At 40.9% G+C, this 26,661-nt stretch overlaps 1 protein-coding gene across 4 annotated transcripts in view; it reads left to right on the forward strand.

Moving 5' to 3' along the window:
• Positions 1 to 22,728, forward strand: part of IGFN1 (immunoglobulin like and fibronectin type III domain containing 1) — a 65,753-nt gene extending 43,025 nt beyond the window's left edge. The window contains exons 14-24 of one of the 4 annotated variants that reach the window (XM_060772550.2): positions 2,526 to 2,667; positions 5,077 to 5,373; positions 6,063 to 6,362; positions 7,267 to 7,440; positions 11,280 to 11,408; positions 13,002 to 13,304; positions 14,245 to 14,333; positions 16,014 to 16,209; positions 17,362 to 17,661; positions 18,474 to 18,800; positions 21,884 to 22,728. In XM_060772550.2, the coding sequence (XP_060628533.2) occupies positions 2,526 to 2,667; positions 5,077 to 5,373; positions 6,063 to 6,362; positions 7,267 to 7,440; positions 11,280 to 11,408; positions 13,002 to 13,304; positions 14,245 to 14,333; positions 16,014 to 16,209; positions 17,362 to 17,661; positions 18,474 to 18,800; positions 21,884 to 21,900 (2,274 nt within the window). In that variant the 3' untranslated portion in view covers positions 21,901 to 22,728. Of the gene's footprint in view, positions 1 to 2,525; positions 2,668 to 5,076; positions 5,374 to 6,062; positions 6,363 to 7,266; positions 7,441 to 11,279; positions 11,409 to 13,001; positions 13,305 to 14,244; positions 14,334 to 16,013; positions 16,210 to 17,361; positions 17,662 to 18,473; positions 18,801 to 19,948; positions 20,126 to 21,883 lie in introns of those variants that run through there. The other 3 variants (XM_060772549.2, XM_060772551.2, XM_060772548.2) reach the window with 3 other exon arrangements.
• Positions 22,729 to 26,661: the final 3,933 nt, after the last annotated feature.

Below are 26,661 nucleotides of genomic sequence, written 5' to 3' on the forward strand. Positions count from 1 at the left end.
AGGAACGAAAGAGAGAAGGAGGGTGGAAAAGAATGAAGGAGGGAAGTAAAGAGGGAAGGAAGGATGGACAGAAGGAGAGAAGGAAGGAAAGAAAGAAAGAAGGTACCGAAAAAAGGAAGAAGAGAAAGGAAAGAAAAATGGGAGGAAAGGTAGAAAAGAGGTAAAGAAGGAAAGAAGGGGAAAAGGAAATAAAAAGTGAAAGAATGAAAAAAAAAAACCAGGGAGGCAAGGAAGGAGAGAAGGGAAGAAGAGAGAAAGGACGGCGGGGGGGGGGGGGGGAGGAGGAAGGAAGGAAATTGAGAAGGAAGGATAGAACCAAAGGAAGCAATGAAAGAAAGAGGCGGAGAAGGAAGAAAGGAGAAAAAGCAGAAGGGAGATAAAGAGGGGTCAAGGAATAGGTACCTCTCTTCATAATAGTCCAGACAGCTACCTCTACTACAAAAATTCTTACTTTAAGCCACAGCAACGTGTGGAAGGGCACGGCTAGTAAACAATAAAAAGGGAAACCGCTCTATTAAAACAACATAAGATTAAGAGGCAAGAATGATTGGAGAAAAGTATACATACAGCAGAAGACTATTAAACTATGTTAATTCAGACAGTATCAATAGCAAGATTGAGGAACAAATGTTTTATATTATTGTTTCAAACCAACTCAGAAAGAAAAAGTGGATCAACAATCCCAAATCCCAGCACTTCAAACACAAATTTTCCTCTGCACAGATGTCATTACTCAATTGTGTGCTACACTGCTTATTTTTAACCCTCTCAGGCCCCTTCTACACTACCAGATAAAATCCAGATTATCTGCTTTGAACTGGATTTTATGGCAGTGCAATCTCATATAATCCAGTTCAAAGCAGATGATGTGGATTATCTGCTTTGATTCTATGGATTATATCCAAGGCATATGTCAGCATTAGGCCTTCTGTTGGCTTTGTTCTACCTACAGATAAAAATCTTAAGACTCTCTGGGGTAGAGTCTCACATATGTAAAATGTCTCCTAGGTGCCATGAATTTAGTAGAATTTGTAGTACAAATTTTGAAACAACAACAAGATACCAACCAGATGTGCCTCTAAGAATCGTAAGAACAGATAGTCATGTGTAAGAGTCCTGTGGGGTCCTGCAGGGCTCAGTATTGTCCCCCATGTTGTTTAATATCTACATGAAGCCGTTGGGACAGATCATCCAGAATCTGGAGTTCGATGTCATCTGTACTCAGATGACATTGAATTCTATCACTCTTTTCCACCCACTGCTAAGGAGGCTATCCATGTCCTGAACTGGTGCCTGGCAGCTGTGACGATCTGGATTAGGGAGAACAAATTGAAATTAAATCCAGACAGATGTACTCATGGTCAGTCAACAGGCTAAAAAGGATATAGGTTCACAGCCTGTGCTGAATGGGGTTACATTCCCCCTGAAACCACAGGTTCATAGCTTGGGAGTTCTCCTGGATTCATCACTGAGCCTGAAACCCCAGGTTTCAGCGGTGGCCAGGGGATCTCTTACACAATTAAAACTTGTGTGCCAGCTGTGCCCATATCTTGAGAAACCAGATTTGGCCATGGTGGTCCATGCTGTTGTTACATCTCGAATAGATTACTTCAATGCATTCTACGTGGAGTTGCCTTTGAAGACTGTTTGGAAGCTTCAAGTAGTCCAACAGGCAGCCAGATTGTTCACTGGAATGGCCTACAGGGAGCATACTATGCCCCTGCTGCATCAGCTCCACTGGCTGCCAATTTGCTACCAAGCACAATTCAAAGTGCCGGCTTTAGCCTATAAAGCCCTAAATGGTTCTGGCACAGCTTACCTGTATGAATGTATCTCCCTCTATGAACCAGCTGAAATGCTAAGATCTTCTGAGGAGGCCCTGCTCTCGGTCCCACTTCCTTCGCAGGTGCAGTTGGTGGGGACAAGGAACAGGGCCTTCTCAGTGGTGATCCCTTGGCTTTGGAGCTCCCTTCCCAGTTAAATTAGATTGCCCCCCTCTCTCCTGGCCTTTAGAAAGAAACTTAAAACCTGGCTATGGAACCAAGCATTCGGAGAGTAGCACAGTGCAGTTGGCAGCTATGGCGTGACTGAAATATAATTGGAATGTCTCCTGGATTATGATTTGGGTTTTTGAGCTTTTAACAGTTTATTTAATGTATTGATTGTTATGATTTTATTAGTAGTATTGATTTTAATGTATAATGTATATTGTACTTGTATGTTTTTGTTTCTTTTGGCATCAAATTGTTGCCAGTTTGGAAGCCACTCTGAGTCCCCTTCAGGGTTGAGATAGAGCAGGGTAAAAATGCAGCAAATAAAAAAGAGCTCTTTTTCTTTGACAGCCTCTCATTTTGTTTGCTTCCAACACACAAAGATCCCTTAGTGGTATTTGAACAACAGACATATGATTTCAGAAAATTGAGAAAATGTTTTTACATATAGATTAGAATGCAATCTGTAGTTATTTGAATATTAATTACATATTCTAAAATATTTTTCCCTCCTTCTTTCTATATTCTGGCAAGATAACAGACCTGGATGGAATCTCCATTAAGAAAGAGGGCTCACTCCACAAACTAATAATAGATGAAGTACAAGATAAGCATGCTGGAAAATACAAATTTGAAGCTGAAGGTGTTCGAACAGAGGCGTCTATATTTGTTGAAGGCAAGTTTAATCACCCTATGTTGTTGCAGAAAGAAAATATATCATATATCCTTTTGTATTAGTTAAGACAAATTAGGGGGCCAAAATTAGGCACCCTTTCCTTTCTCTTCCTTCCATTCCTTCTCTTTCTTCCTTCCCTCTCCCTCTTTTCCTTCTCCCTTTTCTCTTTCTTTCCTTCTTTGCCCTCATACTTTTTCCTCTTGCCTTCCTTTTCTCCTTCCTTCCTTCCCTTCTTTTTCTTCCTCCCCTCCCTCCCTTCTCCCTTCCATACTTTTCCTTCTTTCTTCTTTCCCCTCATACATTTTCAACTAGAAAGAGCAAATGTCCACATATGACCTAGTATAATCTCCTAGGGCCTGTTCACATGGGAATTTTTTTTTCTGGAAAGCATCATCTGATGATGTTGGTTTGGCCTCACCCATATTCCTTCTGAAGTGGAGGAGAATCATTACAAGATGCTTCCTTTGCCACCACAGAGAGGATAGTGTTGTTCTGATAGCTCCAATGGAGCTACCTGCCCTTTAGGTTCTTGTGAGTTTTTTCGGGCTATAGGGCCATGTTTTAGAGGCATTTCTCCTGATGTTTCGCCTGCATCTATAGCAAGCATCCTCAGAGGTAGTGAGGTCTGTTGGAATTAGGACAATGGGTTTATATATCTGTGGAATGGCTGGGGTGGGGCAAAGAGCTCTTCCCTGCTGGAGCTAGGTGTGAATGTTTCAACTGACCACCTTCATTAGCATTTGAAGGCCTGGCTGAGCCTGGGAAAATCTTTTGTTGAGAGGTGTTAAGATGTGCCTGGTTTTTTCCTCTCTGTTGTTTTGCTGTTGTAATTTTAGAGTTTTTTAATACTGGTAGCCAGATTTTGTTCATTTTCATGGTCTCTCCCTTTCTGTTGAAATTGTCCACATGCTTGTGGATTTCAATGGCTTCTCTGTGTAGTCTGACATGGTGGTTGTTGGTGTGGTCCAGCATTTCTGTGTTCTCAAATAATATGCTGTGTCCAGGCTGGTTCATCAGGTGCTCTGCTATGGTTGACTTCTCTGGTTGAAGTAGTCTGCAGTGCCTTTCATGTTCCTTGATTCGTGTCTGGGCACTGCATTTGGTGGTCCCTATGTAGACTTGTCCACAGCTGCATGGTATACGGTAGACTCCTGCAGAGGTGAGAGGATCCCTCTTGTCCTTTGCTGAACGTAGCATGTTGTTGGATTTTCTTGGTGGGTTTGTAGATTGTTTGTATGTTGTGTTTCCTCATCAGCTTCCCTATGCGGTCAGTGGTTCCCTTGATGTATGGCAGGAACACTTTTCCTCTGGGTGGATCTTCATCTTTACTCTCGTGGCTTGTTCTTGGTCTTGCAGCTCTTCTGATGTCAGAGGTGGAGTATCCATTGGCCTGGAGAGCCCAGTTGAGGTGGTTCAGTTCATCTTGGAGGAGGTGGGGTTTGCAGATTCTTTTTGCACGGTCTGCCAAGGCTTTAATTGTGCTTCTTTTTTGACTTGGGTGATGGTTGGAGTTTTTATGTAGATATCTATCTCTGTGTGTGGGTTTTCTGTAGACAGTGTGACCCAATTGTTGATCTGCTTTGCAGATGACTAGGACATCTAGAAAAGGCAGTCTTCCTTCATTTTCTTTTTCCATGGTGAATTGGATTTTTGGGTGGATGCTGTTAAGATGGTCCAGGAACCTGTTGAGTTCTTCTTCTTCGTGGCTCCAAATGGTGAAGGTGTCATCCTGCCCTTTCCTCTCCTTTTGCCTATATGAGGACAGGGACAGGGTAGCAGCACACATTGTCCCATCCCCATCATATGATGGGGGAAGGAGGGGGGTGCAAGGGGCATCACAATGCAACCCACACATCTGCTGTTTCACTGGCAACTGCCAGTGAAATGGCATGGCACATGAAGAGGCCCCTAGTGTGGTTGTGGGCTAGGAAGGAGAGGAAAATGTGTAATTATTCATTTCCAGGATAAGGGAACCACTTCCCAACATTTAGGACATTCAATAGGAGTAATAAATGATCAAGAATTTTGTGCAAATTTTCCTCGTATATGAGTGTACCAAAGTATTGCAGGTGTATTATCCTAACCACCACCTCCCACCCCTCAGAATTTTATGGACAGAAAATGTTTCTCTTTGACAGAAAACTAATTTAATGCCAATTTCCCTCAGACACCTAGTCCCCACCCACCCATGAATAATTCACTACAATATTATGAGGTATTTGAATATAAGAATACTGTGAAGGAATATATGAGATTTTTTCTTGAGAAGGAAGCTATCATAAATATCAGTCCTTATATGTAAAGTTGAAATAGTTGTGGATTTACATTTCTATTATCAACCTTAATAAAAACAGAACTTCCATCATATTTTTGACATAACATGACATATCTTTTTTTTTCTACGTGCAGATCCTCCAAATGTTGACTCTGCACTTCTAGAAAAACTGAAAAAGGAACCGATAGTGGTAAAGGCAGGAAAGAATGCTATAGTGAAGATCCCATTTGAAGGCCAGAAGCCAATCAGATCATCTTGGTTAAAAGATGAGGGTGAACTTCTGGATGATGCCAGGATCAACACTGAGTATTCAGACAACTACACTCGCCTGTGCATATCCAGTGCAAACCGGAAGGACTGTGGAGAGTACAAAGTGAAACTGAGAAATGAAAGTGGAAGCACTGAAGCTACTCTCAAACTGATAGTGATTGGTGAGAGATCACTAGTATTCAAGCAGTTATTTTCATAATGCGTGAGATCATGAAACAATGTTTAATACTCATATTAATACTGACAATATTTCCATGATTTAAATGTGGCTACTATGTTCCATCCTAACCTTCTATTCTCCAAGCTAAACATAACCCAGCTCCTTCAGTGATCCTTCATATATCTTGGCTTCCACCATTTACCATTTTATTGGCACTATCTGAAGTGCTGCTTAGAAGCAGGTAAAGAAGAACATGCAACACTTGTTAGGAATAAAGATCAGATTGGTGAGGATCACTAGTATTCAAGAAGTTATGATGGTGAAGCATGAAATGGTGAAAATGATGGTGAATTTTAATAGTCATGAACAATTTAATATCCATAGGGTATTAAATCTAATCACACACACAGTAGCACATTTGGAAATGGTGAAACAGACATGAATAACAGTAACATACGAGCTTTTCAGTCCCAATAAACTGGTATTCTAGCATAAAAAGCTACAAAACAGATTGAAAGCTAATCAGTGGTCGCTTTACATCTCTCCTAAGTCTTCCGTTCATAAAGTTGGGGGCCCTTGTGTTGATTTTACCAGCTTCTTTCAACAGAAAAAGAGAGACAAAGAAAACATTTCACTGTTAATTCAGAGGCAAAACCTTTTTCATTATGTTCTCATTGTTTCTCATTTCAGATAAGCCACAGCCACCAACTGGACCTGTAGAAGTTGTGGAGACCTCCACAAGTGGCATAACCATCCAGTGGAAGCCCCCCAAAGATGATGGTGGCAAACCAATTCAGAGTTATGTTATTGAAAGGCAGCAAGTTGGCAGAAAGACTTGGGTGACATTAGGAGAAACCACTGGAAACAGCACTATTTTCACCACCAACAAAGTAGAACAAGACAAGAGTTATTACTTCAGGGTGAGGGCAGTGAATGCAGAGGGTACCAGTGAAGTGCTTGAATCTGATGAAGTGATGGCAGCTTCCAAAGGTAATGGTGGGGTCTCTCCATATATTTGTTTGTCAAACTGTCATGAAAGCAATGAATATCTTTTCCAGTTCACCAAAAATTGTAGCACTTGACTGAAATGTAGCTCAAAGGTATCCAGAGTTAATTTTAACTTGAAACTGAAGTTTCCCTCCAGGTAGTTCAGCTCTGAAAAAATCCTCAGGTTCCCAGTGATAGACAAAAATGTCCAATCTTAATTCTGTACTTTATTTATTTTTTAAAAAGCCTTCTCAGAAGCTTACTTTGTTTCCCCCCAAAATGAAGGCCACTGTTCACCATTAATAAAGGTAATATGGGGCTGTATTTACAGATCATGTTAATTCAGGAAAGTAATCCACAATGTGAATGATCTGCAACCCTTCTACAAATAGACAAACTTGAGAATGAGAACTTATCATTAATGCTTATGAGACTATCTCAGGTTTCAAAAGACAACATTAAGGTGGTTTATGAACCCAATTTATTTAGGCATAGTTTACTGCAGTTTTAGTTCGTCCGTTCAATCAAGTGATTGAAGGATAAAATAAAAACACACAAGGCGTATACATCAACACATGCACACTGTGGTTTATTCAGCAAGCCTGCTATAACATATTATACAGAGTAAAGAATTGAACTTTATAGTTCCTGTCATTTTTGCAGCAAGATATTACTAATGAAAGATCTAGAACAGAATGAATTTTAACTTGAAATATGCCTGTTAAAAGATATATAAAAAAACAATGCTGACTTCCCAGGATAGCATTACTTTTTTCTTTTCTTATTGACAATTTGTTTAAAATTGATCTGAGATCAATTTGAGGAAAATATTTCTTAGAAAATCCTTCTATTTTAGAATATTGCATTTTTAAAAAACCATAATTATGACAAGTTCTCTTTTCCCTAGTTTTTCCTGGTCCTCCTGGTCCTCCTAAAATTATCAGTGCCAACAGGGGTGCCATCACACTCTCATGGGCAGCACCACATAAGACAGGAAACTCTCGGATCTTGGGATACACCGTTGAGAAAAGCAAGAAAGGCAGCAATACCTGGATACCCGTCACAGATTTGCCCATAACAGGTAATGGATTAACACATTTCTAGTGGAGTCAGTGGGTGAAAGGTTTGCCGGAATATTCAGGTAGTTTCTTCTAGAGGACTAGTTTAGCTATGGAAGGATATAATAACAGGTTGGTTTCTATTATATACTGCAATTGGCTGTAATTATTTATTTATTTTATTTATTTATTATTTGCACTTGTTAACCGCCACTCTCAAGCCCGAAGGCGACTCGTGGCGGTGTACAGAACATAGAACACAAAGGACAACAGGTTACAATAAATCAGGACCACAACACACATCTTACTAATACACAGCTACTTAACTAAAAATCCGCTTCGTCTTGTTAGGGTCATAATCAATCTCGTAGTCATGGTCCATTCCGGTGGTCATTCCAAAAACATAGCACTTAGTTGAAGGCCTTCTCAAAGAGCCAGGTTTTCAGGCCCTTGCGGAAGGCCATGAGGGAAGGCGCCTGTCTGATTTCAGCAGGGAGGGAGTTCCACAGCCGGGGGGCCACCACCGAGAAGGCCCGCTCTCTTGTCCCCGCCAGGCGTGCCTGTGAGGCAGGCGGGACCGAGAGAAGGGCCTCCCCGGATGATCTTAAGGTCCTCGTGGGCTCGTAGGCCGAGATGCGGTTCTCAAGGTATTTTGGGCCGGAACCGTTTAGGGCTTTGTAGGATAACACCAGCACCTTAAATTGGGCCCGGTAGCTAATCGGCAGCCAGTGGAGCTGGGACAGCAAGGGCGTTGTGTGCTCCCTGCGTCCCGCTCCGGTTAACAACATGGCTGCCGCACGCTGGACTAGCTGGAGCTTCCGGGCCGTCTTCAAGGGCAGCCCCACGTAGAGAGCGTTGCAGTAGTCGAGGCGGGATGTGACCAAAGCGTGTACCACCGTGGCCAAGTCAGACTTCCCAAGGTACGGGCGCAGCTGGCGCACGAGCCGAAGCTGTGCAAATGCTCCCCTGGTCACCGCCGAAACCTGGGGATCCAGGCTCAGTGATGAGTCCAGGGTCACACCCAAGCTGCGAACCTGTGCCTTCAAGGGGAGTGCGACCCCGTCCAGCACGGGCTGTAACCCTATACCCTGTTCGGCCTTGCGACTGACCAGGAGTACCTCTGTCTTGTCTGGATTTAATTTCAGTTTGTTCGCCCTCATCCAGACCGTCACAGCGGCCAGGCACCGGTTCAGGACTTCGACAGCCTCCTTAGTAGCAGGTGGAAAGGAGTGACAGAGTTGGACGTCATCTGCGTACAGATGACACCGCACCCCGAAACTCCGGATGATCTCACCCAGCGGCTTCATGTAGATGTTAAACAGCATGGGGGACAGTATGGAGCCCTGAGGAACACCACAGGTCAACGGCTGTGGTGTTGAACAGGAGTCCCCCAATAACACCTTCTGGGTACGACCCTCCAGAAATGACTGGAGCCACCGCAAAGCGGTGCCTCCAAGGCCCATCTCTGCAAGGCGTCCCAGAAGAATACCGTGGTCGACGGTATCGAAGGCCGCTGAGAGGTCCAGGAGCACCAACAGGGACACACTCCCCCTGTCTAGCTCCCGGCGGAGATCATCCACTAAGGCGACCAAGACCGTCTCGGTACCATGTCCCGGTCTGAAGCCAGACTGTGCCGGATCCAGATAATCCGTGTCTCTCAAGAATACCTGGAGTTGTGAGGCCACCACGCTTTCCATGACTTTGCCCAAGAAGGGAAGATTGGAAACAGGCCGAAAGTTGTCAAATTTGGTGGGGTCCGGTGATGGTTTCTTCAACAGCGGCTTTATAATAGCCTGTTTTAGGCTCGCTGGAATCGTGCCTTCCCGAAGGGAGGCATTAACCACCACCGTTACCCACTCAGCCAATCCCCCTCTGGCCTCTTTCAGAAGCCAGGATGGGCAGGGGTCTAGGATGGACGTGGTAGGCCTCATTCCTCCAAGTATCTTGTCCACATCCTCGGGTTTCACAAACTGAAAAGAATCCATCAAAATAGGACAAGCAGGTGCTTGTGTCACATCCACCGAGACTGCATTTAATGTGGCGTCCAGCCCAGAACGGATCAAAGCGACTTTGTCTGCGAAGAACCGAGCAAATGCTTCACAGCGCGTGGCCGAGTTGTCAGGGCTCCCACCTGAGGTAGGGGGAGTTAAAAGACCTCTGACAATCCGAAACAACTCCGCCGGACGGTTTTTTGCAGACGCAATAGTGGCCGCAAAGAAAGTTTTCTTTGCGGCTTTTATTGCCGCGGCATATGCCCTTAGAAAGGACACAAACCGTGCTCGATTTGGCTCGCTTGGGTCCGAGCGCCACACGCTCTCTAGTTCCCTCTTCCTTCGCTTCATCGCTGCCAGCTCCTCAGTGAACCAAGGAGCTGGTTTAGCTCGGTTACTTGAGAGGGGATGTTCCGGAGCGATCCTGTCAATTGCCCTGGTCATCTCCCCATTCCAGAGAGCGACCAAGGCCTCGACATGGTCACCTACCGAGGTAGCGGGGAACTCCCCAAGAGCCATCAGGAATCCGTTCGGATCCATAAGCCTCCTGGGGCGGACCATCTTAATGGGTCCTCCACCTTTGCGGAGGTTAGGGGGCGCAGTGAGCCTAAATCTGATCAGGAAGTGGTCGGTCCATGGCAACGGAGAGATAGACAGCTCCTCCACACCGCCACCTTGCTCCCATCCCTGGCAGAAGACCAAGTCCAATGTGTGTCCAGCACAGTGGGTGGGGCCAGTTATTTGTTGGGACAGCCCCATAGTTGCCATGGCAGACATGAAGTCCTGAGCCGCTCCTGTGAGGGTTGCCTCGGCATGGATGTTGAAGTCCCCCAGCACAAGAAGCCGTTGGGACTCCACCACCAGGCTCGAGACCACCCCCGCTAGCTCAGGCAGGAAGACTGTAGTGCAGCGAGGTGGACGGTACACTACAAGAATCCCTATTCTGTCCCGGTCACCCACCCTCAGGTGGACGCATTCGAAATTTGTGGTCTGTGGGATGGGACTCCTGGTCAGATGGATGGAATCTCTATAGACCACTGCGACCCCGCCTCCCCGTCCTCCGGCTCTTGGTTGGTGTTGCATGGAGAAACCTGGAGGACAAAGCTGGGAGAGATTTACGCCCCCCGCTTCATCCAGCCAGGTCTCCGTGATGCACGCCAGATCTGCCCGCTCCTCCAGGATTAAATCCTGGATCCAGGTCGTTTTTCCGTTGACAGATCTGGCGTTCAACAACACCACCTTCAAACCGGAGGGCCCGCTCACCTGGTTACACCAATTTACCTTAGGAGACCGGTTGGGGGTTGTTAATGTGGATAAGCGGTCCGAATTAGGCCGAATTCGAGGTCTCCTTTTCCCGCATCTCCTCCTTCCCACCATGACCTCTATGGGGGCCCCTCGGCTAATGGAACACCTCTCCCCCTCCATGCCGCAATCTAAAGACAAGGTCTTGCTTTCTGCTTTGTTCGTTGTTTGATTTTTCGGTCCTTGGCCATATCCTTTCTTCCCCTCTACCCCCCTCCCCACCTCATTTTTATTTACAGGGTCCAACCCACCTCCTCTCTTGTCCCTTACACTATACAATAGTAACAAGGATAGTACACAAAGGGGGATGGGGGACCACATGGATAACAGCTATACGTAAGTAAGGCACTGAACAAATGTCACAAACTTATGTAGAGTACATGAACAATTAGTCTGATTAGAATTTCTTCCAGATTTCTTTGGATTTCTTTTTCTAATCAGTTTTTCTGGGATTATTTTCCCTTAGTGATAGGAAGAAATCAGGTCAAAGAACTGTTATAGTCTAGATATAGAAAACCACACCATATTTGGAATGTAATTACTCCACATTGTATTATTCTGTTCTACAGAGAAGAAATATACAGTGACTGATCTGAAAGAAGGATTGCTGTATGAATTCCGTGTCGCTGCTATTAATAGTGCAGGAACTGGTGAAGCCAGTGCACCTTCGGAAGCTGTTTTTGCTCGAGACCCGATGAGTAAGTAATACAAAGCACAGCAGAGAAAATGTATATGGGCAGCATAGTGAAAATGAGGCGATGGAGGAGAGAGAGCAAGATAGAAAGACTGAATCTACACTTCCATATAATTCAGTTTCAGAATGCTTTGAACTGGACTATGAGTCTGCATTGCCATATAACCCAGTTCAATGCAGTTAATCTGCATTCAGAAACCAGATTATATGGCAGTGTAGATGGGGCCAAAGAGATGTTTTACACAAAATATTCCCTACCCTCATAAATTCAACTGATTTCTTGATAAGCACCATTGTTCCAATGTAAATTTAAATTGCAGTATCAAATTTAAATTACAGCATCCACCTACCTTTCTCAGGCCCCATCTACACTGCCATATAAAATCCAGATTATATTTTTGAACTGGATTATATGGCAGTATAGACGAATATAATCCAATTCAAAGCAGATAATCTGAATATTATATGGCAGTGTAGACGGGGCCTCTGTCCTGCCAAATTAGTATATCTGAGGGTCCATTCAGACAGGGCCCAAAGTGCGCAAACTCTAGTACTTTTACTGGTGGCGTCCTTTGGACGCCTATGTAAAAGTGAATTAATTCAAGACAAAGCAGGAAAACCCTACTGTATGATGAAATAATTAGATAACGTATTAGGTCTGATCCTTCCTGAAAGGCCCGGTTCTAATGGACTATGGGCCCCATGGGGAAAAACTACCAGATAGTTCTGGGATTACCCGGGGGTCAGTCCCCACACCGAGCTTGCACCTTTTGGACTCCTGGAGTCCAAATATACGAGACGGCACCCATCCCATTCATAACCCCTCTCCCCCCCCCCCCCCCGCCAAAGCCCTAAAAACTGTCAAAATTTTACCAGGACATCTTTAGGCCTCCTTGCATGCCTCCTGAGATGTAGTAATGAAATGCCAGGAAGTGGGGGATCTCTCCTTCCCCCAACCACCTCCTTCTGCATCATTGATACATTCCAGGAGGCATACAAGGAAACCTAATTGCAGTGTTTAACCATTTTTAGGGGTTTAGAGATGGCTGGATACCATCTCAGGAGTTACCGGAATGGTATGTAGTCACCTGCCGGGAAAGCCCATTTTTGGGGATTTCAGAGTAGGTTTCGTCAACATTCTCCGAATGGATTTAAGTGATCTAGAAACGCCCTAAAAGTGTAATCTAGAAAACACCCTGAATGAGGAATGCCCAGATGGTACAAATCGTTATTAATTGTATCCACAGAACAAACCATGAATCAAATGCATAAGAAAAAAATGTTAATTACAAAATTGGAAATAAGTGTTACTTTTATTAATACTTTATATTGTAGAAGGAATGGTGTAGATGTCGGTAAATTATGATGAGGAAAATGTATTGCAGCAAGGCAAAGAATAAGGAATGAATAACAGAAAGACAGGCTAAACGAAGAATTACATTTTCCACTAAATTATAAATGATTAAAACATTTTGCTGTCATTAAATGATAAATTAATATACTACAGTGAGTAACAGAACAAAGACAAATAGTGGACACAGCATTTAAATACATTTTTTCCTGATTTTAGACATATGTATTCATCTTTTCTTTTCAGAGCCTCCTGGTCCAGTGAAGGATCTTAAGGTGGTGAATACTGACTACTGCAGTATCTCACTGTCATGGACAAAACCAGGGAAAGAAGAAGAAAGTCCTGTCAAAGGCTATATTGTAGAAATGCGACACACTGATATGCTGAAGTGGACCCAATGTAATGCCCTCCCAATACCAATGACAGCATATATTGTTAGAGGACTAAAACCCAGGGAAATGTACTTCCTTCGGGTGAGAGCAGTCAATGATGGTGGATTTGGTGAACCTGTAGAACTTGACAGTTATGTTCAAACTATACCTCCCATTGGTAAGTAAAGATTTAAGCATTTGAAGATCTACAACGAGATAACCTATTCTGAAATACAACATATAAATGATTTTCCATGCTTGCAACTGCTACTGTTAAACTACTGGAATTATGCAATTATTGATTCATCTTTACAAGATTTTCATTTTGATCACGAAATAAATTTATGGACAATACAGTATTCAACAGTTACTAGACATAATATGTTGTTTCCAGCTTAAGGCAACCTGTAGTTGAATCTATTATGGAACTGAAAATGGTTTTTCCTAATTTCAGCCAATATAAGAACATTACTGATTTATTTATTTATTTCGTGTACTTCTACCCCGTCCTTCTCAGCCCCCGAGGGGGGACTCAGGGCGACTTACAAAAAGGCACAATTCGATGCCTACACAATAAAACAGATAAATGTGTAAAACAGCAATTAAAACAATTAAGACAGTTAAAACAATCAATATATATCACAGTCAATAAACCAATCTCAAGCTCAGCGTTCGCCAACTCAGAGTCCATATTTCGTTTTACATTATCTATTTCTATCAGTCATCGTAGTCCTTTATTCATCTGCCAGATTGCCCAAACGCCTGGTCCCAAATCCATGTTTTTAATTTCCTTCTAAAGGAAAGGAGGGATGTCGCTGATCTAATTTACCCGGGGAGTGAATTCCATAGGTGAGGGGTCACCACCGAGCAGGCCCTGCTCCTCGTCCCCGCCAATCTCACTTGAGATTTCTCCATAATATAATATGACTTATACACAAGAGTTTAGGATGATCAAATTATTTGTAGAAAGTAATTCAGTATTTGTGAACATTTAGACTGAGTGGTGCTTGTTGTGGAAGATTTGCAGCCAATTTTTCTCACCATTCCATTTATTTACAGAATGCTATATTTCTCTATATAATGTAAGCTGAAATGTATAATATATTCTTTTTTCTCAGTTCAACCCAAGGTCTTAGTAAAGGACACTGTCAAAAGCTTTATGATTGTAAAAGCAGGTGATACCATTCGTGTACGCATTCCCTTTGAAGTAAGTGAATTGTCTATGTTGCCTATGTTGTCTATTTATTCTTACTTAAGTAAATCGGGTTCTTATATTAGAAAGTTAATCGTATAACTTGAAAACTTTATATTATTGTACAGATTCTGAATTCATTTTATAAGTCATTTTTGTGCCACTTTATAGTCACCATAGGAATGTTGAAAACATTTTCCTAATGGTAAGTGATCTATAGCACTGTCACACTTTTACAACCTCATCAGATGGTGCAATTTTCCCATCATACGCTGCTAGCTCTCGCCTTTTGCCATTGCGCCCATTGCACAATGTACATCTACTTCTAGCTTGGCTATGTGGTGAAAGGGGAGAGCAAGCTGTGTACACCACTGCCATGGCAACATAGGAGGCTTCCTGTGTTATCTTTGCTACAATGAGGGGAAGCCGGACAGGATGCTTCTCTCCTGTGGGATGAGGCTAGCGGTAAGTCAGGAAATGTGGGGTGATGGGTTCTCCATGTTCCCCTCTGGGACACCATTAATTCACCATAATTCAGTGGCGAATCCCTCACTTAATGTGATAAAGTCCCTATAATTGGCTTATTTGCTCATTGTATTTCAGTTGAATTTACTTCTTTAGCGATGTCTGTCTTGAATACAAAGTATTTCTTTGCTGGTAGAAGTGAATTCAGAAACCCTTGTTTGATAAAGCTAAATACAGGAATCTTAAGTTTCTACTGATTTGGAATGGGAAACTTCAGCAAACTAATTGATATAGTTTCCTCTGGAATATGCCCATTACTTATACCTATTACGTCTTAGTTGTATAGAAATGACTACTGAAAAGTGTAAAGAAAAGTGACTTTGTATGAACTGAAAGGGCTGTAGCCTACTTAAGGATGACCAAATGATGTTCCTTAGACTTGATTTGCAGGACCAAGGTGGTGTAGTGGTTTGAGTGTTGGTCTAGCATACTAGGAGACTACATTTGATCCCTTACTTAATCAACAAAATCCATTGGGTGATTTTGGGCAACTTACTCTCTCATACTAACGAGAAAGCAATAGCAAACATCATTTGACTACATCTGGCCACAATGCAGCCCCAGAAAATTGAAGTTGAGATGAAAACACATAACAACAATGGGCTTGATTCAACTCCAGAAATACGTTTGACCCTTAAAAATACTACCACATTTTCAAAAAAGTAACTTACCTTTATATAAATGTACCATATTTTTATGTGCTGGGTTTCACTCATAAAGAGAAGAATTCTTTTAGAAGTAATGTAACTCAACTGTTCATTTTTGTTCCTCATATGTGGAATAATACAAGGTTTTATAAAAATTACTTTTTGAACTCCAGCTCTAGGATTCTGGTCATGCTACAACTGGCTATTGGTAGCTGGAGGATTTAATTCTCTGAAGGCTGTAGTTCTCAAAAAAATTCCAAGTTCTGAGTAACCCATATTTTACAGTGCTACATCTAAGTCTTTGTGCCTTTACTGCAAAGCTCTCACTGTTAGATAGGTAACAAGCCTCAGGAGAAAATTGCTGAAGAGGACCCAATGTAATTTTTGTCAGCATACATTTACAGCCTACAGCCATGATCTGGAAGTAGCTTCTGCAAATTACAAGTGACCATCCCATGTCTATGTAACCTGTATATTGTATTAAAAAGGAGCGTAAGCCAATTATCTATTTTCCACTTGACAGGCTTCCCCTCCTCCTGAAGTGTATTGGCTAAAGGATGGGCATGTTCTCACTGCAAAGGCCACAACTGCCACAAGAGAAGGTGTGAGCCAACTTATTATACCAGCAGCTGACTTTTCTGACAGCGGGCATTATTCCATTGTCCTGAAATCTGAACATGGGAAAAAAGAGACCTTCAGCTTCCTAGTCCAAGTTCTAGGTAAAGATGGAATGAGATTGCAAGAGTACATGTACTATCTGTGATCTCTTACCTTGAAAATCGGTTGAATGGCATATTCCTGCTTCAATAATAGTCCTTTGTTATTTTAATAACACTTCGTGTGTAAGCAGATGTGTCTATTGATATTCTTAGGATATGGCCTGTGGAGTATTTAGATGTGACAAGTCAGCATATTTAGGACTGCCAAAAAAGGGATTATGGAGTACATACCATAGCAGGCCTTTTGGGGCAACTGTCAGCAATGGAATAAGATACCAGCCACAAGTCATCACAGTCTGTCAGCCCCTTGGTTTACAGTTTACAAAAACAGTTGTACCAACTGTCAACAGGCATTTCTGTCTGGGAGACAAAGAGGGTGAAGATTGGCTCCTTTCCATATGGAAGCTCAAAGTTAACGCTGATTTAAGATTCTTTAAGTTGAATCCTCCTTATCCCTGCCTCTTAGGGTATAAAAAAAGTAACAAGCTCAAACAAATGACAGCATTGTGAAAATATGAATCCATTTACATCTTCATTTTTAATAAAGGGAGTAGCTGACAAATTAAAATATTGATTGTAGCAGACTAAAGTAGGCTATTGTACAGTGAGGCTATCTGAAAATTTATTAGCTATGCATTATTGGCAAACCGGATTTTTTATAGAAAATTATTTTTAAATGGAAACAAAATATATCTAATTTAAGAAATATATGTTGCTGGAAGGGGAGGGGAGGTTTTAAACAATTCACCAATCCCATCAATTCTCCTGAACAAAATGCATGTTGACAGAGATCCTGCATGTGTGCATAACTCTTCATGGGCAATTCTGCATCCTCTCACTATTTAGCAGCTGTCAAGCTCTAGTAGGGAAGGAAGAAAGTGGGAAGAAAGCTGCAATTCAGTTGCTCATTTCAGTTGCTGGGGGAAAATGAAGATGAACTCTTAAATAGTATGCACCCACCTTTTCCTTCTCTCTAAAGCTCAGAGCAGCCATATATTAATGGATTAATGAATCTGGGGAGAGCCTTCTGTTGGCTTTGTATAAGATGGCATTTCTCTTCATAATTTTTCAACTTTTATAATGTATATATTATCCACGTCTCATCTCAAAAGTTCAGACAGTGCCTCCAGATGTTACTTTTTCTGTTTGCAGATGTCCCAGAAGCTCCTGGTCCTATACAACTTGTTGAAAGAGTCCCTGATACAGTGACTCTGATGTGGGAGCCATCCCCAACAGAAAAGAGAGACAGAAATCTAAACTATATGGTTATGAGACGTGACTCCAGCAAAGGATCCTGGCATATGGTGGCTGATCTGATATACACCAACAAGTGCACTGTTGCAAATTTTGTTCCAGGCCGGGACTATTTCTTCAGAGTTCTGGCAAAAAATTGTATGGGAGTAAGTGAGCCTTCAGAAACTGTGCAGCCCTGGAGTATTCACAAGGAAAGGGGTAAATATGATTTAATCGATTGATGCATTACATTTTATCCCATCTTTCCTCCAATTAGCTCAATTTGACAGACACTACTTCTCTGCACTTTCTTCACACAACAATCACAATAAAGGCAGTTGCCCTTCCCTGTTATTGCCCCTCCAGTACCTTTATCTAATAGAATCATAAACACTAGGGCTGGGCGGTTTTGTTTCGTTAATTCGTAATTCGTTAATAATTCGTTAATTTTTTTAATTACAAAACGATAACGAACCATTCTGGAGCAATTTTTTTAAAAAACGAATTTTTAAATAGTTTTGTAAATGCTTCGTATTTCGTTATTGTATTCATTTCATTATTGTTTTGAGGTCGTTTCGTTATTATTTCCGCATGTCTGGGGCAAGTTTTATGGTTGTTTTTTGTTTAATTAGTGAAAAAAATTATAATATCACACCAACACTCAACAACAGAGGGAGAGGGAAGCTTCAGACGTTTTTGGAGGTTTTTTAGCGTATTTCGCGGTCGCGTCTGCCATTAACGAATCGATTCGTTATTGTTTCGGAAATTGATTCGTTAATGTTTTGTAATTTTTTTCACATTTACGAAATTTCGTAAATATCGAACTTTTTAAAAGGAAAATTTTGTAATTATTTTAAATAACGAAATGCAAAACCCCCCAAAAAACGAATCGATTTTAGAAACAAATTTTTCCGTTGTTACCCAGGCCTAATAAACACACAAAAATTGTTGCAACTCTTACTAAATCAATATTAGCAGGATTATATGTCAATATAATATGCACCCTGGGTTTATTTTTGTGTCAAATACAGGTAAATTTGAAGTAAAACTTCCAAAGTACAAGGGAATCAACCAAAAACAACCTCCAAGATTCCTTGTTCTACTGAAACCTCATGTAGTGACTTTGGGATTTGATTGTCACATGAGTTGTGCTGTGACTGGCTATCCACCACCTCGGGTAACCTGGTACAAAGATGGCAAGAACATCTCCAAAGATCCAACCTTCTTCAGCAAAAATGACCTTGGGGTCTGTTCACTGGTGATCCCAGGAGTTGCAGCCTCAGATGCTGGCGAGTACATGGTGGTGGCCATCAATGAGCTAGGTGAAGCAAGTAGCAAAGCTGGACTTGCCATAAAAGGTAAGCCAAAGAACAATGGAGGTCTGTCACCTGCATGTAGCACATTATCATTTAACATCCCTAACGTGCTCCAAAGTAGAGTCCTTCCTTAAGTTTAGCTGTTCAATTTGCCATAAGACACAAATATAGGACTATGGCAAAAGGATGGTAGTAAGTAAAATTCTGGCTCAGTATCTATTCACCTTTAGCAGCCTCTCTTCGCTGTTGCCATTTTCTTCTATTGGATCAGTCAGCAACAGTGGAACTTGGCATTAGACAAGACAGTGGTGTGTTCCTGGGCATGACTTCTTTAAGAGAAAGTTTGGTAGGAAAAGCTGAATTAGTATGGAATATAGATTCCCACGCTAAGTAAAACAAAGACAATTCCCCTGCCCAAAAAATACCTAACATTGTGAACATGTGAACATGTGAATTTAAATAAAATAAATTGGAAGAAGAGAGTTATAGCTACTGAGACAAACTTCCATATATTTCTCTTTCTTCTCTGTTTCACTGTTTGCACATGCTGAGCAAAGAATGTTGGAAATAGCTCTTCTTCATTTTGCCTATTGTGGGTAAATAAACACAGCTACATTAGGATCAGCAAGAGTAGAATCCCAATATTTTCCAGCTCACACTTCATAGCATTTTTCAGTGCACCCAACATCAAACATGTTTATTTCTCCAGCCCTCTTTCATCATTCACCTAATAGCGAGGCAGTTATAATCTTCTACCTGGACAGAAGATGTGGCGGAAGAGGGTGGGGATTATGTACAAATCTTTGTAAATCGAGCTTCTTTGTCAGAGTGTTGTTAATAGAAGTATGTTAATTGAAGCATATAAATCAGGGGACTCTGAACTAAGGCTTGTGGGCCAGATGCGGCCCTCCAAGGCAATTTACCCGGCGCCCAATGTAAACTTTAGACTTAGGGTGGCCCTAAGACTGAAACAACTCAAAGGCACACAATTACAACAATCCTAATTAACTTGACTATCTAATAATCAGCCAAAAGCAGGCCCACACTTCCCATTGAAATACTGATAAGTATTTGTTGGTTAAAACTGTTCTTCATTTCAAATATTGTATTGTTTTTTCATGGTAGTTTTCTCTATAAATAAGATATGTGCAGTGAACATGAATTTGTTCATGTTTTTTTTCAAACTGTAGTCTGCCCCCAGCACACTGAGGAACTATGAACTGGTCCCCTGCTTAAAAACTTTGAGGACCCCCTCAAGGATGTGGAAGGATGTGGAGGAAGGGGGTTGCAAGTTTTTTCTCCTGAAAATCGTATATTCAAAAACTTTTCAAAACTTACAAAAAAACTCTTTTACTGAAACCAATGGAACATTAATGATATCTGGACAGTAGGTCTGGAGTGAGTTCTGAAGTTCAAAAGTTAACATTTTCTGTACAATTCATAAAAAAATGAGAACCAGAGTTCAGAATTAATGTGTTACAAATAAGATAATTATCAAAATCATAGAATCATAAAGTTTGAAAAGACCTCATGGGCCATCCAGTCCAACCCCCTGCCAAGAAGCAGGAAAATCGCATTCAAAGCACCCCCGACAGATGGCCACCAAGCCTCTGCTTAAAAGCTTCCAAACAAGGAGCCTCCACCACACTCCGGGGCAGAGAGTTCCACTGCCGAACGGCTCTCACAATCAGGAGGTTCTTCCTAATGTTCACATGGAATCTCCTTTCTTGCAGTTTGAATCACACAATAGTGTTTATTTAACATGATGACTGGTAAAATTGTTACATTTTAGCTTAACAAATAATGTTTCCTCATTATTTCTAAGTCGTTGTGTTGAAGAGGAATTTGTATTTTAATACAAATTTATGTTTGTGTTTTCAAAATGTAACGAAAAGATATTAACATACGATTAACATTGCAGTTTTCAAACTATGAGTGCCATTAGTGAGTATTTTTAAAATTAAAAAGATTCACTTTCAAAAAATAATATTCCAGGCTGTTATAAGAACACATTAGAACATAGTTTCTCATACTGTGGTCCTCCAAATGTTTTGGACTTCAGCTCCCACAATTCCTAACTGTTGGTAAACGTAACAGCTGGTAAGATGAAGTCCAAAACACCTGGACGAGCACCATTTGAGAAACACTGCATTAGAATAAAGTTTCAGGACTAAATTACACATGATGTTAAAATTGATAACTGACAGATTCAGATCATATATAGAGATGAAAGATAACCTAATGTATTTCCTCAATTGTAAAATGCACTCTAATTTCAGTACCACCACCAATAACAAAAATACAGAAGATACAGCTGCAATTCTAAGATGAACCCCATTTTTAGAGATATTTATATGGGGAGAAAAGTGTGCCTTAGAATGGAATAACTACAGTATTCCTCTCCTGCAGTCTTAAGGAAGACACCTCTTCTGCAGATAATATTTAATTTAGAAGCACATCTAAAGGTTCCTAGAATTAGTACCTAGAGCTAGGGTGGTGCATTGAATATGTGGTTGGGCCATAGCTTCTATCATTCCTATCATTGCCATGCTGGCTGGGACTGATGGAAAATGGAGCACAAAAACAACTCTGCAGGCGTACAGATTCTCTACAGCCATACTAGAGACGCGATCTTTTCTTCTTGATTTCATTTTGTTTCTTCTATTTTCCTTTGATTTCTCAACTTATTCCAACTTTCCTTTCTGCTGCATTTTGTGACAGTGAATGAGGGACAACAAATCACTAATTCATGGGATATACTTGCAAATGGTTTGCCTTGAGAGTCTTAAAACAATAGGGTCACCATTGTACTCTAGAATTAATGCACTTTGAAATCATTTTGACTGCCAAGGCACTCAATACTATGGAATCCTGGGAGTTGTATCCTTCAAAGTCTTTAACCTTCTCTGCCAAGGAGTGCTGACACCTTAGCAAACTACAAATCCTAGGATTCCATAGCACTAAACCATGGCAGTTCAAGTGCTGTCATACTGTAGGTGCACCCTAAATGGCATTTTACTAATACCAATAATCTCCTTTCCACACACTTCTTTCTTTCATTCCTATAAATACTTAACATTTTCATTTAACATTTTTCTTTATTTCTTCTCTTTTTCCTTTGGAAGACCCTGTTTTTCACTAGCATGGGCTGCACTGTAGCAGCTTTACCCTGCCTGCAGTGTGATAATGTTTTCTCATAAAACTGTCTGCACTCTTACTGAAGGATGCGTATTTACCTTATGTCAACAGCCTGACGGCTCTACCTGGCACAGCAAGTGTGAGCAAAACAGCAGCTGATATTTTCTGCATTTTCCATAACAGGAAAGCCAACTGAAAAGATGCATGCACTTCCATCAAATCGTTTTGCTAAGAACAAAATACAAGTACACTTACCATAGCCTTTGATGGAAATACCACAGAAAAAAGGGACAATCATTGAGATGGGCCCAGCAAGAAAAGTTAGTCATGGAAGAAAAATGATTATTTATGCATTTCAATAGAGTGCCAACTGAGATTTTGCAAAACCAATTAGAAATATGCGCTAGAAAATCCCCTCTGAGATCTGAACTGTGAGATGTTCTGACTATGTACAAGGAAGTCCAACTTGAAGATATTGTGTGTGGATGTTTTGCAATCAGAGTTAAAACATTTGGAATTGTTCAGTTCAATAACACCCAGATTACTTGGAGAGATCTCGTTTATTTCATACATCAGTTTTGTTGCACCTGTTCAATATCAGTAAAGCTGACAAATAACAGAATTGGGGGAATGCCACCCTTATAATATGTGGGGTAGCAAAGGCAGATTTTGAAATATAATTAACTTTAAAGTACAAATGAAAATATTTTCAGATATTCTGATAGCATATGCTTCATCAAGGATCAAATCAGTGTTTGAGTTTGTTTAACAGCGAGTTGCATCTTGATCCCCCCGCCCCAATAATGTCCCAATAAAATTGAAGTTTTCCTGCTCTCTGCATTTTCACTTGAACTAATAGCAGCTTGATGTTATTATTTTAAAGCATTCAGTGAACAACCTCTGTAGATGCCTAATGCAGAATAGCCAAAAATATACAGCATGGCAATATGAATATGAGGGATGACTTTTACTCCACCCTGTCAAATATAATTCTAGAAGCAGATTGATTATAAAGCTTTTTCTCTGTCATATTAGACCGAAACAACATTTTATTCATATGTCTTAAAGTAATACCACATTTGCCCATGATCATAATTAGTCAGGAGTCTATCTGCTCCCAAATATATGTCTCAAATACATGGTTGTGGGGACTGTGGTGTGTTTCATAAAATCATAGTTGGAAGAGACCTTGTGGGTCATCCATTCCAACCCCCTGCCAAGAAGCAGGAAAATCACATTCAAAGCACCCGTGACAGATGGCCATCCAGCCTCTGTTTAAAAGCTTCCAAAGAAGGAGTTTCCACCACACTCCAGGGCAGAGAGTTCCACTGCTGAACTGCTCTCACAGAAAGTTCTTCCTAATGTTCAGGTGGAATCTCCTTTCCTGTAGTTTGAAGTCATTTTTCCATGTCCTAGTCTTCAGTGCAGCAGAAAACCAGTTTGCTCCCTCCTCCCTGTGACTTCCCCTCACATATTTATACATGGCAATCATGTCTCCTCTCAGCCTTCTCTTCTTCAGGCAAAACATGCCAAGCACTTTAAGCAGCTCCTCATAGGGCTTGTTCTCCAGACCCCTGATTATTTTAGTTGCTCTCCTCTGGACACATCTCCCTTCAATTGCAGTGCCCAGAATTGGACACAGCATTCCAATTGTGGTCTGACTAAGGCTTCATCTGTGATGTAGGGATCTGGAAAGGTCCAATGAAATTGTACGGAATTTCATTGAGGTGTCATGGCATCAGACTGCTTGCAAGAGGCTAAATCTACCCAAGAAGTTAAAGTAAGGCATATCTTAAGTAGCCTTATACTTTATGGGCCAGAAGAAAATAAAAACATATTATCAAACCAAGGCAAGAATGATCGTCTTTCTAAATAATCTACCAGTCTTGAGTATTTGAACGTAGGCCAGCAGTATGGTTTATCTTTCCTAGTTCAGATTTTCAGCAGTGAGGCGGGGTTTTTCTTTCTCAACACAGCTCCTTGAGAAGCCCTTTCAACTGGAGACCTGTATGTGTATGCCAGTGATTCTCCACTGTCTAATATGTCTCTTCTGATACTTCTTCAGTACACCATTGTTGTATGAGAGCATCACTGGCAGGACAATGATATGAATAATTTCTTATGTTATGACTGGTTATAAATCCTCAAGATATGAGAAGGCTAAGAAGGAACTCAGAAGGTAAAAAAGTTTCTCCACCAGAGGGAGTCCTCCTGAGCAGAGGACCAAGTACAATAAAACCTCCCATATCCATAGATTTAATATCATGGTTTCACTTATCCACATTCCAAAATATTCCCTTCTGAAAGTATATGTTGGTCTCTCTAAGTTTTCCAGCTTGGTTTCCACCCAGTTATAGTCAAAATATAGGAGTCACTATTATCCATGGTTTTAGGTATCTATGGAGGGTCTTGGGACATTATTATTATTATTATTATTATTATTAAACTTTATTTGTACCCCGCTAGCATTTCCCAAAGGACTCGATGCGGCTTACAATGGCCAAGGCCTCAAACAACAACAGACAATAACAATACAATGCAAGCAAATTAAAAACATAAGCAATAACAACAACAAAACATTACACTATTACGCAATAAATCCAGGGCCGGGCCAATGAAGGGTACAGGTTAAAAAAGTGCTGGGTGTAAGAGGTGATATGTTGGGATTCTGGGCAAGTGCAATGTGCAGAGAGTCTTAAGCTCTAATAAAGTGCTTGTGGGACGTGCTGGAGGTTATCCTATTCAGGAAAGGCACATCGGAATAGCCAGGTCTTCAAGTACTTCCTAAAGACTTCCTAAAGACATATCATCCCACAGACACTGTACTCATCAGACTGCAAACATTTGTTGTTTTCATAGAAAAAGTGAGTCAGAAAGGAGAAAGGGTTTTTCTTGCTAGTGCTTTTTATTTTGTTTGGTTTTAAGAAACCATGGTCTTATGTTTTTAGACAGATGAAAAAACGCAGCAAAATCACCACAAAGAAATATTTTATATGTTTAGTTTTGCATGGCCCTAAAATATTTTTTTAAATGATGGGTGACACTTGGAGTGACAAAGCTGACTTTAATAAACTTGGTATGGAAAATAATATGTGAAAACATTCAAAATGTCTTTATTTATAGCATCTTTCTTGATTTTAAATTGCACATTCAGCAAATCAGTGTGAATAAAAATCAAAGGGAGAGCAAGAGAAGCAGAAAGGATGTATTCTTGTGTCTACTGCTCCACCACAGTCTGCAGCTTTTCATGTTTGGGTTTTGCCTACATAACACATGGCTGCTAAATTATTCCTACCCATTTTGGATTTATTTGATGGATTTTATTTGATTGTTATTTTTATATTTGTGTGTAATTGCTGCTGTAAACCACCTTGGGTCTTTGGAGAAAAGCGGTTTAGAAATGTCCTAAATACATAAATAAACACAGTGCTTCAGAAACAGCTACATATGTTTATTCAAGGTACAGAGGTACAGCTATGAACAATAGAATAAAATGCTCAGTATATGCACCCTTATTTACAATGTAAACATCTACTTAAGCAGGTGTAAAGCTGTTGGATTTCATATCACAAAAGAATATCTGAATTGATCAAACCGCTGATAGTAGCCTGCAGTAAATTTCTTGGGAAGCATCTATTTTTGTTAACAGTATGGCAATGACTTGGGAAATCTACTACTTTTCCTAAGGAAAAAATGAATCCACTTTGTTTCTTTCCCTTAAAAACCCCAATTCTGTTTGCATGTCAGCTCACATAATTAAATCACAACTTAGCACTTTTATCTGGAGTAGCAATGAAACATCCGAACAACCGAAACCAGTCAGCAAAAGAGAACCACAAGATAAAAATCTGCCTGTGTTTATTGTTCCTCCCACTCTGGCAGAACTTCATAAAGTCTTTTTGACATTTTAAATAAGAATTAAAAGGCTCCCCTCTTATCTCTCATCCAATTTGGTTGTTTGCCTAAAAAGGAATGAACAGTACAGAACACCTTCTATGGTTATCTCTTTGCACCAGGTCTAAACTCCTCTTCACAGTCCTTTCCACTCCACACAGCCAGCCCACCCTACTGTCACCCCTATTCTTTCTTTCTCATTCCACTATTTTATGGAAAACTGTCATACTGTCACAAAAATATCATTGCAGATTTGATAAATATGGATTTGATATAATGATGTGTGGGAATGAATGGAAGAATGGAAGGATGTATGGATGGAGCTAATAATTTTGGAGACACCAGTATAATATTAAGGTCTGCAATGACTAACTACCTGCTTGCTGGACTGTAATTAAAAGTTGCTAATAAGAGCTGAAAAGTAAACACTGATAAGAATTGGGACAGTGATAACAGAAATGTTTACAATGTTAAGAAAGAAGTCAACACAAGCCTTGTGTTTGTTAACACCAATCAAGAAGATCAACATTTTGCCAGGAAACTGAGATGGAGCCAGGATGGAAGACGTCTATTATTAATTTATAATTTTGGGACTACATCAGCAGAATATTCCCATGAAAGACTCAGTCTAATAATGCTCAAAGTGTGGCAGACCTGAGGAGACTGTTCCACCCACTATGCTCTGCTCCATGGGAAGGAGAGAGTGTACCTATGGAAAGTGGCAAATCTGCGCGGGAGCAGTCTGGTCACTTTGGGGCTTCTTTCTCAAGGGAAGAGGGAGAAGTGTGCTTTTGGAGTCTTGGATTTTGTGCAGGGAGTCAGGCTCTGCTGTATGGAAAAGAGAGATCTGGTCCTTGGCATTGTTCTTAAG

The sequence above is a fragment of the Anolis sagrei genome, chromosome 4 (assembly GCF_037176765.1).
Source record: "Anolis sagrei isolate rAnoSag1 chromosome 4, rAnoSag1.mat, whole genome shotgun sequence".
Lineage (NCBI taxonomy): Eukaryota > Metazoa > Chordata > Lepidosauria > Squamata > Dactyloidae > Anolis > Anolis sagrei.